The 15,261-nt window shown below is 38.1% G+C and overlaps 2 protein-coding genes and 1 long non-coding RNA gene across 8 annotated transcripts in view; 1 reads left to right on the top strand and 2 right to left on the bottom strand.

Moving 5' to 3' along the window:
* Positions 1 to 15,261, top strand: part of LOC126379251 (uncharacterized protein C1orf198 homolog) — a 272,783-nt gene that overhangs the window by 73,633 nt on the left and 183,889 nt on the right. The gene's annotated exons all lie outside the window — the stretch shown is intronic.
* LOC126379311 (uncharacterized) overlaps positions 1 to 15,261 on the bottom strand; it is a 178,610-nt gene that overhangs the window by 70,181 nt on the left and 93,168 nt on the right. The gene's annotated exons all lie outside the window — the stretch shown is intronic.
* The window catches only part of LOC126379217 (uncharacterized), a 40,382-nt gene that overhangs the window by 19,331 nt on the left and 5,790 nt on the right, over positions 1 to 15,261 (bottom strand). Inside the window, exon 2 of the mRNA XM_050027908.1 lies at positions 3,121 to 3,243. Within this exon, the coding sequence (XP_049883865.1) occupies positions 3,121 to 3,243 (123 nt within the window). The remainder of the gene's footprint in view (positions 1 to 3,120; positions 3,244 to 15,261) is intronic.

Raw genomic sequence — 15,261 nt, 5'->3', positions numbered from 1 at the left:
AACTTTTTTATTTATGTTTTCCAAATTTAAATTTACAATATCGAACAATCCAAAATTTCAATCACTCTCAATGGAAACCCGACAAAAAAGGGCGTAACCCAAAAAATTGCAAATCTTAGGGAACAAAAAAGAATAAAAATAGACCTCCCATAATTCAGACCACAATGTTAAAAAGCCAAACCATTGTTGTAAATGTATCAACAATACGTTTACAATGTATAGAGATTAACTACCCTTAGGGAAGGGCGAACTTTGCGTTGCAAACGATGGGTCCGTAGCTTATTTTTAACTTGTTAAAGGTTGGTTTCAAATCAACAGCTGTTTAAAGATATCATGTTTTTTTGAAGTGACTTATTGTAGATCTGCCGCAGATGGCATTAACTACTTGACCGGACAAATGGGGAGAGCTGAAGGCTCTCACCCGGTACAATATTTTAGACAACAGGCCTGAGGGTGCCCAGTTAGGCGCGTACCTCGGCTCAGGGCGTCGTCTGAGAGGAAGAATATTTGAAAGAATTAATTGACCCCAGCGGGTCCATAGCGATAAGCGCTGAATGAGGGACACTGAATAAGCGCTGAAAAATCTGTCCGTGTGTTACATAATTTGTTACGGAACCCTAAATCTCCCTTCACGCCCAATTTGCCCCACAAACAACACATAATACTTGTCTGTTATTTAAGCTCTAATATAAATAATGTCTGAAGTATTAACTATTAACTGTTACTTATTTGTAACACAAAAATGATAAAAAAACAATTTTGGAAGCTGAAATAATATTGTTGGTTATCATAAAGGAATAATTGTTAAAATGAATAAGTATTATAATAATATAACAAAAACTGTCTATATACGTCCCACTGCTGGGCACAGGCCTCCCCTCGATCAACCGGAGGGGGTATGTAGCATACTCCACCACGCTGCTCCACTGCGGGTTGGTGGAGGTGTTTTTACGGCTAATAGCCGGGACCAACGGCTTAACGTACCCTCCGAAGCACGGAATCATCTTACTTTTTCGGACAATCAGGTGATTCAAGCCTGAAAAGTCCTTACCAAACAAAGGACAGACTCACAAAGTGATTTCGACAATGTCCCCATCGGGAATCGAACCCGGACCTCCAGATCGTGAGTCTAACGCTCTAACCACTAGACCACGGAGGCTGTATATAATAATATAATGGAACATAATATCATGCATAACTTCTGTATTGAACAGGGAGTGAAACAGTACGGTCCCGAGTACTAATATGTATACATTTTGATACCATGTCACATTAACTTTTTTGACAAATTAACCCGTAAGTCACATTAAATATCAAATATGTTAGTGCGCCAGGGTTGTAAAGTGGGTATATGATATTGCTCACGACTGTACATTGGGCTGAAATGACGCAAAAGTTTCGCCAAGTGCGTCGCCTCTACATGATGATGACCGCTCTAAGGAAAGATGCAGGATCTGGCAGGAACGGGTACACCTCCCAAAACCATTTATTTCGCCGTCCGAGAGACTTCCGCCAGGTCTTGATTTGCCTTGGCTTACCTGGAAGTCTCTAAATAGACTTCGGACTCCGGTGGGCCGAAGTAAGGACAATTTGTTCAAGTGGTCCTCGGATGGCTCGGACTTAAAGTGCAAGTGCGGCACTGTTCCCCAAACGATGGAACATCTTACATCGTGTCCTGCGTGCCCGAACAACTGCACGCAGGAGGATCTGATGAGCTCTGCAGATAGCGCCATACTTGTTGCCAAGTTTTGGTCTGATACTATTTAGTTTGCCATCGACACGATAAGAAGAATAGTACATTGTTCAACGAGGGAAATTTCTCTCTCATTATTTAAGAGCTGGGGGTTAAATGGCCACATCGAAGCAATTCGTCTAAGAAAGCAATTTTGCTATTTGACATTTGTTTGCATTGCGCACTTACTTTTATATGTGCAAATGTCAAATTACAATATTGCTTTCTTAGATGAATTGCTTCGATGTGGCCATTTTAGCTCCTCTAGGAGTAAAATAGTACATTGTTCAACGAGGGAATTTCTCTCTCATTATTTAAGAGCTGCGCTCTTGTCGGTGGAGTAATCGCCATTCCTCTCTTCTCTCCGCCAAATCCTTCTCCTAAATAAATATATAAATGCGGCACATTTATATGGAGTGTCCGTCTGGGGTGTGCTCATCATCATCATCATCACCAGCCCATTAACGTCCCCACTGCTGGGGCACGGGCCTTCCCTGTGGATGGATAGGGACATCGGGCCTTAAACCACCACGCGGGCCCAGTGCGGATATTGGTGGTTATTAACGACTGCTAATGCAGCCGGGACCAACGGCTTAACGTGCTTTCCGAAGCACGGAGGAGCTCGAGATGGAAACTTTTTTTTGTGATCACCCATCCTATGACCGGCCTTTGCGAAAGTTGCTTAACAGCTTCAACAATCGCACACCAAGCGCGTTTACCGCTGCGCCACCGAGCTCCTCAAGCTCCTTAGGGAGCTCCTCAGGGGTGTACTATTTTACTTTTAAAGATGATAAAGAAACCACTTCCGCAAAATAATCCGATTAAAACTCAAAATTATACAAAAATAATTCAATTCGAAAATATTATAAAATGCACTTAAAGAAACGACGGTGGCAGCCAAAAGCACATATCCCACTTTTTTGCAATTTCTAAGATCATTGTTAGTTCTGCCAATATTGACCTTTTGTGTGATCGACTATTCAAGGTATTCGTATTTTCGTATTAGCATTGTGTGAATGGTGTTATGGCATTTTGGGGGCAATTTTTATTGTATTCTGTTTTATTTGTTCGCGATTTTTATTGGCCTTTCGGTCGAGATATTAGTTTATTAATATTCGGTAAAAAATGCGTTTTGTCGTTTTTTCGAAACTTATATGTTTTGTTTTTTTTTATAAAAATATTTTTATTTAGTGATTTTTAAATTTGGAAGCAATTCAGCGAGTCTAAAAAGGTTACAGTGAAGCAATTCATCTTTTTAAAAAGCAATATTGCTAATTTGATATTTCTTGACATAGCGCACTTACTTTTATATGCGCAAATATCAAATTATATTTAGATGAATTGCTTCCGTGTGGGGCTCTTTTTTTACCCCCCTGATGTAGACTCACCAGCTAAGTAAGGATGGTGACAGTGAGCCAGCAAGTGCTGTAGATGCTGATGGGTCGGCATGGGGCGGCTGGCGATCGGCTTGGCGATCGGCCAGGGACTGGTCACCATCGGCTGTCGATATTCTGGGGAAGACACAATAAGGCACGTCAAAAAAGCATTAAGGTGGTCATTTCATATTTTTCTTCAATTTAAGCAAAAGATCGCTGACACAATTATCAGTAAATCTCAGAAAGTACAAGTGGTACGAGTCTCAGCATATACGGGTTCTATTACGGGGTGGATCAGGTAATGCTTTTTAAATAAAAATAAATAAATAAAAAAAATATATTTTCAGACAACTTAAGTCCATAGAGTGTTAGTAACAATGCCCTTAAAACTATGTTAGTAATTATTATTTTACTAGGTAGGTAAAAAAATATACAAAATAAATATTTAGGTTAGTGGGACAGGCACCACTCGGTAGCGTCACCAACTTTTAGTGACATTTAAAAAAAAAACATATTTTATACGCTAAAACAATGAATTGTATTAAAATTATACAGAGATGTAGATAAGAACCGAATCCCAAACACGAACAGATGTTTTTTAATCGTAATGAAACTTGACGGTCTCGGATACCTATTGCATTGACGAGAATATATCGAACTGAGTATGCAGTTTTTATATTATATGTTTAGCCCTATATTTCACATAAAACAGTTCCTTTTAGGAATCGTCAATTTTACATAACGAACGTCTCATCCGCCTAAAACTACTGCAGCTTCTCACAACCTGTATAGCCGGGGAAAAGAAGCTGCAAGAAAAACCTAGGCACAGGGCTGTAGACACTCTTTAAAAAAACAAAATTTCGTTATAGAATTTAGTAAGTATTTAGATTTAGATTTTTTGATGTGATTTTGGTGTTTTTTTATTTTAGTTTAAATATTTTATGAATATGGGCTTATGGGCTTAAGGTATTTCATTAATTGTTATTTATTATGCAGACAGAAGTTAACGTAATGTAACTTGTACCGTCCGTTCTTTCATTGTGTATGCTTGAAAAAGTAGAATTTGGTGATACATACTATTTTTATGCACTGTGATCTGATTGCAATAAACGTTTATTATTATTATTATTTGTCAGCCTAATATCAGATAACATCGTAGTATCAGCCCTCATTAAGTGTAAGACGATCTAAGCCCAATTAAAGCATCGAAATAGCAGTTTATAATCACTTAGTCGACTTTGTGAGCCTCACGGTAATCGCCGAGCGTTGCCTTCGTCGCGTACACCATTATAAATACAATAAGGGTGCGATCTCAATCGTTTTGCCGTGGTCCAAGTTGGGAGACGAAGCGAGGATTTTATTTTATTTATATATTTATTTGCACACAATAAAACAGACACAAAAAACATACTTACAAAGAAAGCCGGGGTGCTTTTTTGGATGTTTCTAAAAGCCTATTAAATGGAGCAGTTATTAGAAATACTTTCAAGGTCCATCACAATCTCATGTGTTTATTATTCTTCGGCGAAGTATTAACAAGTTTAACATTTTTGGTCGAATTCTCACTTTGACTTCCAATATATTTTTTTATCTTATATTTGACTGTTTTTCTTTTTTCACCTAGCGGTACACATCACGCATAGTTATAAAGTAAAATAAAATAATTAAGTATTATAAGAATTATTAAAGAATTATTATAGCGACAAAATGATTATTTTTGAAGTAAGGTAGAAAATCTAGAAAAAAGTACAAAATGGGTCATATCTCCTAAACCGTAAATAATCGCTGAACATACATGGGGGTGTTTCTAATAGCTAATGAGCCCCTCTATCCAATTTTTCATTATGAACGTGAACTTCTGGGCCACCCTGTATATATATGAATATGTGTGTGTGTATATTCATAAATATGTGTGTGTGTATATTCATATATATTATATCAGTTTGTATTATAAAAAATGCATAAGTAGTTTAAGTTTGCAACTTGTAATATTAAAATTTAAAATTCTGGCCGCTTATACAACATCCTATGAGTTTACCTGTTTCTGTATATCCAAAAGTAGATATTTCATTTGTTCCTTAAAATACCCAATTCATCGCCAATCTCCCAAGACTCGAGCCGTGGCCGACGCTCCGCGATTTCTTGCCCCGCTCCTGTCAAAACCACGCCGCCTCTAATATATTGTATGGCCTTTGTTAGGCCATTAATCAACCCTGGTTGTTTTTGACTCCCGTATTAATTTAAACTAAGATACGGGTATTGGAAACAGAGTGTTGTTATAAAGGCTATTATGGAGGTACGCTTGTGTTGAGGTGATTCTGGGGGCATAAACTGTGATCCACTCATCATTATCCCGTTTTTCACAGGGTCCGCTTACCTAACGTGAACATTTTACAGACCCAGTTTTCTGCAGAAGCGACTGCCTGTCTAACCTTCCAACCCGCGAAGGGAAAACCAGCCCAATGCATTTCTCGGGAATGTAGGTTTCCTCACGTTGTTTTCCGTCACCGCTGAGCACGTGAGCATTTATCCAAACATGAATTCGAAAACAAATTCGACAATCATTGGTTTAGGCCTGTGCTGGATTCCTGCGTCAAAGTGAGAGACAAGCGTTCTACCAAATGGTCTACCACGGCTCGCGCGGAAAATTAATTAATAATTTGTAATAAAAATAAAATCTGTGTTGGTATTCTACCTCACAACCCACACGATAAGAAGAAGAAAAGTAAAATAAAATCCTCGCTTCGCCTCCCGAGGGGATGGGGTTGGTGATTCACCTCACAACCCACACGATAGAAGAAGAATATAAAAAAGGAAGTAAAACCCGCAAGATGTATTAAATATAGCTCGGCATCCGATACTAATTGATGCGGAGCGGAGACTTACCGTTCTGTACATACATACATACATAAACTCACGCCTATTTCCCACCGGGGTAAGCAGAGACTATAGAATTCCATTTGCTTCGATCCGTTACCGTTCTATACGTAGTGATATTCTTTGCCTCGAGTAAAATCAAAACCATTGGCGATTACAAGGGCTCAAGAGCTTAGTTAAACAACCAAGCGATTCCCAATGGGATAATATAATCGGGAACCTCTTAAGTCATCCCTCAGGGGAGGGATAAGGAGGCCCTCTAGGGGAGGCGTAACCGTGGAAAAGTTGGAGGGCTAAGCGACGGCACCATTTTATAATTAGTATAAATTTTCAGTATTAATTCAGGGGTGATATGATAGGTGGCAAAATTAATGAGATTTTGACGCGTTTTGAGGTTATTTTCTGCTTTTGAAGGTGAATTGATGGTTTTTAGTTGAATTTTCAGCTTGGAAAAAATAATTAAAATATAATGCATTTGTGAACAGGTAGGGAAGTCCTATTAAAAAAAACAGCACTTGATTGCGAGTATTTCTAGATCGTCGCCTTAAGCGCCTATGTGATAAATTATATTCTGATGTGCTTCTTTCTATCGTTTCTTCACAATAAAAATACAGCGAATCCACTTGAATTAATTTATTGCGAAAGAGCACACGTATACAATTAGTGTCGCAGAGAGAAGAGAGTTTTTTTTTACGGCCGAGTTGCCATAGATATAAAATATAAACCTCGATTACGTAAAAATTGAGGCCTTTTTTAACCTGGATTGAAACTAACTTGTCTATAGTGAGGTTTTGTGAATAAAATTCACATTCGGGTGTGTGGGTTCAATCAGGCGCTAACACGGTTTCCTCTTGAAGGAAAGGAAAACATGAAACAAGGGCCCTGTGCTTGCTAGGTTTTCTGGCCACGTCTTTCCCTCTGCGTAAGATTCCGATGTGGTGGTAGTTTTACAGCTAGTTAAGTTACATAATATTTAATTTAATTTTTGACGTTCAAAAAGCGCTGACTATGTAAGGCAATTTTGAAAAATAAATATATTTGATTTTTTTTTTGAAGGCGACAATTTATAATATAACTTAAAATTACCAATAGTTATAATATTTCACACCCAATTAAACTGTTGTTATCCATATCGAAAAATTTTATAAGAAACGAACACTTGAGAAAACATTCGACGCAAAAAAAATATAACCGAGTTACACCATTTTGAATAGTGATGTGAACGTAAGACAATTTGAAACAATTTTGAACAAAATCAAAAATACAAGGATATAATATTTTTTTTACGATATATTTTTTTTAAATATACATATAATTTTAAATATCATTATATATTTTTTATATTTTTTTTTGTACTAATTCTATTTCTCTTTTGTTTTGTTTTTTTTGTTTTTTTCCTGTTTGTGCAATAAAGTATTTGTTATGTTATGTTATGTTATAAAAGGAATATAATTGGAATCGTTTAAAATATCTATGCAACTATTAATAATGCGTGTAATAACAAGGGTCATCATTTATACCCAAAAACAAAGATAAAAGATGAATATCTCTGTTATCTGTGAAATTAGAAGGTTAAACGAAGGTAACTATGAACATGCTTATACAAATTTCGAATATATTTTTGTATCCATTGGTAATATATCCCATCACTAGCTCGCAGCCACCAACAATAGACAGCAATAAACTTAACAATAATACGAATCCAAACAACACTAATCCCAAACTACAACATTTAAAAAGATAGTTTTGATCCCAACACAAAGGTAAATCTTTTTTTAAAGCCAAGCGATTAATTCTAGTAATAATAGGAAGATGAATTGAGTGTTATTCTGTGCGATTGGGCGTTGAGGAGCTCGGTGGCGCAGCGGTAAACGCGCTCGGTTTGCGATTGTTGAAGTTAAGCAACATTCGCAAAGGCCAATCATAGGATGGGTGACCACAAAAAAAAGTTTTCATCTCGAGCTCTTCCGTGCTTCGGAAGGCACGTTAAGCCATTGGTCCCGGCTGCATTAGCAGTCGTTAATAACCACCAATCCGCACTGGGCCCGCGTGGTGGTTTAAGGCCCGATCTCCCTATCCATCCATAGAGAAGGCCCGTGCCCCAGCAGTGGGGACGTTAATGGGCTGATGATGATGATGATGGGCGTTGTACATTGCTTGTGCTGCGTTCTTTTTTGACAAGATTTACAATTGCAATTACCTTTTAACACATACATACATCAACTCATGCTTATTTACCACCGGGGTAAGCAGAGACTATCTTCTATCGTGTGGGTTGAGGTGGTTTACCAACCTCGTCAACCCTGGTGTCAGAGTTACTATTGAGCCGCCAAAAGCCCTAACATGGGTCATGTAACGACTACTTTCTTACATCAGTGAGTAGTAACCGGGACCAACGGCTTAACGCCTTCCGAAGCACGAATCACTTTCGGACAATCAGGTGATCAGCCTGTGATGTCCTAACCAAACTAGGGATCACAAAGTGATTTTTGTGATGTGTCCCCACTGGGATTCGAACCCGGGGCCTCCGGATCGTGAGCCCAACGCTCAACTACTGGACCACCGATGTCGTTACTCTACCACTTACACCCACCATCATATCTGCTTCTCTACTTTCATTTTTTGAAAAAAAAAATCACACTGTTCAAATATAATTTAGTTTATCAAAATAAGGAAACAGTTACTAAATAAAACGTATCTAGTGTTACACAGAAAAGAATCGATCGACTTAATATCGACTGACACGTCACGATACTAATGAACATCACACTAGCTTACGCACTGACAGATATAATTCTTACTAGCCTAAAGGTAACCAGGCCAAAAATAAATATAAATAATTTAGCGCGCATAGCTATTGTAAAATGTTTTTTTTTTTTTAAATAATCACTAATTGTTCTAATGGTAGTATATTTTTTTATTTATTGCTTAAAGACGTGGTCAAACGCAAGCGTATTTTATAATAAAAAAGTAAGTACAATTAATTATCAATCCGCCATCAAGTATCTACGTATAAAAAATAACAAAAAGTCTATTAAAAAACCAAATTAATAGCACAACGGAAAGTAATTTTCAATAAACCGAACGTCCCCTCCAAATCAATTATTTTCACACTTTCCCGCGCAAAAATTGGCGGGAAATCGCCGCGACAGCCGGCGCGCAATTGTCCCCGAATAACGGTTAATTATAGCGTTATAACGTTATTGCTTTCACAGGTTAACCGTTTTATTTTCCCTTAATAAAGTCTATGGTTTTTGATGACAGAAATATTGAGTTTTTGTTGAAAATATTGCGACTGTAGTGTAGTAAACAAAGTAAATAACAAGTCAAAATTATTTGTTTTCTAAGAAGAGGAAAATGTAAAGTAAGTAATTAAGTGCATCGTTTTTTTATAGTCTTCTTCTTCTATCGTCTGGGTTGTGAGGTAGATTACCAACCCCATTAACCCTGGTGCCAGGGTTGTTATTGACCCGCCATAGGCCTCCGACATGTCTCATGTAACCACTACGAACTTACATCAGTAAGTAATAACCGGGACCAACGGCTTAATGTGGCTTCCGAAGCACGGATCATCTTACTTTTTCGACAATCAGGTGATCAGCCTGTAATGTCCTAACCAAACTAGGGATCACATAAGATTTTTGTAATTTGTCCCCACTGGGATTCGAACCCGGGACCTCCGGATCGTGAGTACAACGCTCAACCACTGGACCACGGAGGCCGTTGGCCGTATTGGCCAATGACCCGACAAAATTAAGTTGACAAACTTAATACTGGGTCACACGGCACACGTCAAACGGGTTGCATACCAGCGAGGTGCGTATTTTATTCGCCCGGGTTATTCATTCATTTTAAAATCACCAGCTGTCAATCATCCGTCTCTTTCCTTTTCGGTGGATAAAAAAATGACGGGTATAGCTTAAAATGAAATTAAGAGCCATTATACCATCACTGATTTTTTTTTCTTTGATGAGAGTGGAAGATGCTTAATTGACGTGTCACGATAAGTAAGTGGAATTCCGTAGTCTCTGCTTACCCAAAAGGAAATAGGCGTGGTCTTATGCATGTATTTTTCATTATTATGTTTTGCGTATCGTCTATAAGTTTTTTAAATTCTTTGTAACATGGCTTTAAAACGCATTATCCAATCAAAAACGCCGAGCAGCCAATCAGAATCGTTTATTCCACGTAACATAACCCAACTATTACACATGTAAGTAGTTAATACACTAGAACATACACTACACCTGTTCCAATTTCAAATAGGCGACGGTTAACACGACCGCAGACGCGTTCGGAATTTAAACGGCCCAATGGCGTGCGGTCGCGAGTTAACGCGTTCTCTTCGGATTTTGAATTTGATATTCTGAGAATATTGGGTACTTTTACGTAGCAATTTTGGATTATTGAGGTCGTGAGCTAAAGCGCCCAAAATGACTCACGAACTCATCCAAATCTCGAATAAAAAGATGACCCACGTTGGGCGCCAATTGGGTGGTTTCCTAGGTCAAAGATAATTTAAGTACTTATAATAAATAAAGACAGATCTAAAGGTGACAAAAAATGTTTTTTCTATTTAACTTTATGAATTAAAAATTAAATAAATTTATAAATTAATTTTAATAAAGAAAAATGTAATTAAGGGCGACATTTTGTCACGTTTTTCATACAAATAGCACATAGTGATTTCGTGTTTTGACGTACTTATAGTAAAAAGAAACTAATTTGACTAGTTGGAAACTAAGTAGGGTTATTATTAACTACATGACCGGACAAATGGGGAGCGCTGAAGGCTCTCACCGGGTACAACATTTAAGATAACAGGCCTGAGGGTGCCCAGTTTAGCGCGAACCTCGGCTCAGGGCGTCGTCTGAGAGGAAAAATATTTAAAAGAATTGACCCTAGTGGGTCGATAGCCACCAGGGTTGATGAGGTTGGTACTCCACCTCACAACCCACACGATAGAAGATTATTGTACTTATCCGAGTAATGAGAAAATTTGGAATATAGCCTGGAATGTCCCTGATTACAAGCAAACCCTTGAATATACGCTAGTTTCAGAACTTGTTCTGAAATTTCAGTGCCGGAAAACATAATAATGTCACACACACCCGACAACCGCAACGACAATAATACGGTTTCACTGCGTTTACACAAACCGTAATTGGTTCCACATTAAGCTCTATACACATAGAGGCGGTAGCGTTCCGAAGGCGGGAATTTGTGTAACCTTTTTAAACAAAACAGTAAGCTCTGCACGGTAACCACGCCGCGCGCGGTGCGTATTATATCGAGGCCTTCGACCAATAGCCGTTTGACGTCCATCTACGTAGACAGCATTCGTATCGTTTATTGGTCGAAGCGCTCAATATAATTCGCGGCGCGGTTGTCATGCAGACCCATGATAAAATAAACGATATAATTTAAAGCTGAAGCTTACTTTATGTAAAAAAGTTTATCATAAGATTAATCATTACCTAAATGATAAAAATGTCTGGTATTGAATGTGTTCCTCTAGTTATTAAATAACTTGTAAAGTACCCTCATTGATTTAAATAATGTGTTGCTGTTGCAGTTTCTAGTCATTTCTTCTTCTCAGCCATAACACCTTGCGAAATGACGTAAATTCAAAAATGTTACATTGACCTACAAAAAGTTTATCCATGATAATTACGGTGAATAAATAAATCTGATTTCTGATATAATTATGTCGTTTAGTCGATTAGTGCTAATATTTTAATCCAAATAAGTCATGTCGTTCTGTCAAAATATTAATTAAACCAGCAGGGATAACACGCGCACCGTGATAAAATTATCGATCGATTCAATGAATTTTGTCGAAATCGTTAAGTTTGTTTTTTCCCTAACATGCGTGGCACGCGAACCTCAGCTTAGGGCGTCGTCTGAGAGGAAGAATATTTGCAAGAATTAATCCTAGTGATTAATCCTAGAATAATTCTAATGGGTCGATGGCGATAAGCGCTGAATGAAGGAAATCGTCGACAACGCCGGCGGGTCGGTATCGGGGTTCTGAAGTGTTTGATGTCGCGAGCTGATTGGCCGCCTCTATGGCTAGAGTAATCGGGTCGTCGGGATCGTATATTACGCTCTTCGGACGCCGATTCTTTTATGTATTCGGAAGCGCAACTACCAGAGAGTGAACATCCATAACCTTCAAATCAGCATAACATAGTAATAAATCCCACCTGCTTATAAAATACTTACCCTTTAAATATCCCATTTCGTTTATTCTACTCATTTCCAACAAAAAGAACTTTCCGGGAATAAATTCACGAATTCCCAAGTCCATTTTTACGCGCGTGAAAAAAATCGAGGTAATATAAACTTTTTATAGTCGAACCTCTTTGGTCTTTGCGCGTTATTTGATGGAAATAAGGTCGAGAAAACTGTGGAGGAATGACATCGATTACGATAGTGATGTGATAGTGGTACTAGGTACGTTAGAGATAGTATTTTTCGTGACTGCTACTGCTATTTCTTTGCTGGGTACTGGAGTAAAGAAAAAATATAGTATACGTTCAGAAATTAATGTTGTAAAGTCGACTAAGGAATTATAATAACGGCCTTCGTGGTCTAGTAGTTGGCGTTGGTCTCACAGTCCTGGATTCGATTCCCGGATTTGATTTCTGGTCTAGTCAGGAAATTACTGGCTGAAATCACCTGATTTTTCGAAAATAAAGTGATTTCGTGGCAGTTCCGTGGTAGTTCGGTGGTAGTTATAAAATGGTCCACAATAGCTGTGACTAAAAGCACCAATGGAAGTAGTAAGTACTTAGTTCCTGTCCACAGTGGCTACAAGTTGTTCCTAAGTATTTGAGGCCAAATAATATATATGATAATAATGTATTTGCCAAATATTGAGAGTTGTTGAGGACAGAAGAGGCAAGATGATTGGACACTTAATAAGACACGGCGTATTTATTAAAAATATCATAGAAAGGAACCTAAAAGGAAAGAAAGGAAGAGGAATACAAAGAAAAGGTTAAGTAGGTACATGGAAAAGATTAAAGAAAAGGCGAACGTCGTGTCTTATAAGGAAGTGAAGGAATTGGTCTTTGATAGACAAGAATGGAGAATGCTACACCGACAAGAGCGTGGCTCTTAAATTCGTTATGTATGTGAGGCTCTGCCTAGCCATTAGGGATTACGGGCGTATGTTTTTGTGTGTAAGTAGCAAGTAAGTAACGGCCTCCGTGGTCCAGTGGTTGAGCGTTGGGCTCACGATCTGGAGGTCCCGGGTTCGAATCCCGGTGGGGACATATCACAAAAATCACTTTCTGATCCCTAGTTTGTTTAGAACATTACAGGCTGATCACCTGGTTGTCCAAAAGGTAAGATGATCCGTGCTTCGGAAGGCACGTTAAGCCGTTGGTCCCGGTTACTACTTACTGATGTAAGTAAGTAGTAGTTACATGAGCCATGTCAGGGGCCTTTGGCGGCTCAATAGTAACCCTGGCACGAGCACACGATAGAAGAAGTAAGTAAGTACAAAATGTCACCCAACCAAATACTTTATAACAGCCGCATCACATCACTATCCAAAATCAATTCGGTTGGCGGGAACCGTAGAGTCGTTCAGATATACGATCACAATATGACGGTATGACATGTTAATATCGAGAAAATCGGGCTTTGGGTACGAAATGCATAATTTTATAACTCGCAATGTCGATTTTTGCCAGGTTTTGGCGCGGGTTAGCGTGTTCCTTAGGGCGTGTTGTGAATTTTAGATCTGTTGTTATGTAAGTAACTTTGTTCCTTTTGTCTTTCGATTTGAATTGTCAGGTTTGGGCACACCTCGTTTTATACAGATGCCCTGTGAGACGTATATACTTAGACTATTTTTTGTTATGTATGTTAGGTTAGGCTAGATAAATACGGCTCAACTTCTTATTGGATATTGAAAACTGAAGGCTTAGGCCTATTTTGATCGTGAACTTCGAACATTAAATTACTTGATGATGATGACAAGTACAGAAACATGTACTAGACAAACTATCGAAAAATAACAAACAATGCATGCCGCCGTAAACTTTCGTTTCATTACTATTTTCACGTATTCATCTCATTACCGCGAAGCTGTATTACTGCTCGTTGTTTCAGATTGATTTATGTCTTGCAATTCACTCGCTTATTACTCTAATGCTGTAGTTAAAATAATTGTAATTTAAATATATTATTCTTAACTTTTTAAACCATTGTATGTAACTCGTTTGTGCACTAGCGTATTGTTCATTTAAGTTTTGTTATTGTTTTCTGTTAATTTCGGTTCAACAGTTAACGCAATCTATGATATCCTGTTATTGGCTAAGACACACTATGTAATTTAGATACTCTAACTTTACCTGTAAAACTGCTGTTGGATATCTTATGAATAAAATAAAATAAAAAATAAAAAAAAAATAAAAATGACTTTAGTCAAGGCTGTATGGTCCTCAAATCTTTGCCTGCTTATAAGGCGAATTTAAACAACGTAACTTTTAACTTTATGGTTGTATGGCAACCGGTCGTCACAGTATTAAAGTGTATATGTACTTAATTTTGTTTATAAATAAATAAATAGAAAAATAGTGCTCATTCTCCATTTGATTTAAAAGGTTATATTTATTGACAATCGCTTCTGTAATTAATCACCGAAGCTGTCAAACCTTCAGGTTAGGTAAGCTGACTCTATGATAGTTTTTTTTACGTGACTTATTGTAGAATGGATGGAATATATGTCATTAACTACTTACAACAGGCCTGAGGGTGCCCAGTTGGGCGCGAAACTCGGCTCAGGGCGTCGTCTGAGAGGAAAAATATTTGAAAGAATTGTGGGTCGATAGCGATAAGCGCTGAATGAGGGAAATCGTCGACCACGCCGGCGGGGTCGGTATCGGGGTCCTGAAGTGTTTGGTGTCGCGAGCTGATTGGCTGCCTCTATGGCTAGAGTAATAGGGTCGTCGGGATCGTATATTACGTCTTTGACTAGTTGGAAACTAGCGTATTTTATGTACTAGAAAACAAAAAAGCTGTCGAAATAGTGATGTCCAAAATTAATATAACAGAAAAAAACCGTTAACCGTTTAACGCGCTATTAATAACGTTATTGGCTATAACGATTCTCCAGAACGCTACATCTTAATTTACTGAGAGTCGCAGTATGGCTGCCGAGTTTTTCAATAAAAGAGGCAACATCTGCTAAGACACTTAAGCCTGGGGGAGCGAAAGAGACGGCAACATCGGGAAATGCTTTCGCGAGAAAGGGAGGGATAG

Source organism: Pectinophora gossypiella, chromosome 28 (assembly GCF_024362695.1).
Source record: "Pectinophora gossypiella chromosome 28, ilPecGoss1.1, whole genome shotgun sequence".
NCBI classification, from domain to species: Eukaryota; Metazoa; Arthropoda; class Insecta; order Lepidoptera; family Gelechiidae; genus Pectinophora; species Pectinophora gossypiella.
The sequence above is the reverse complement of the archived record's forward strand: the minus strand, read 5'-3'. Positions and strand labels throughout refer to the sequence as shown.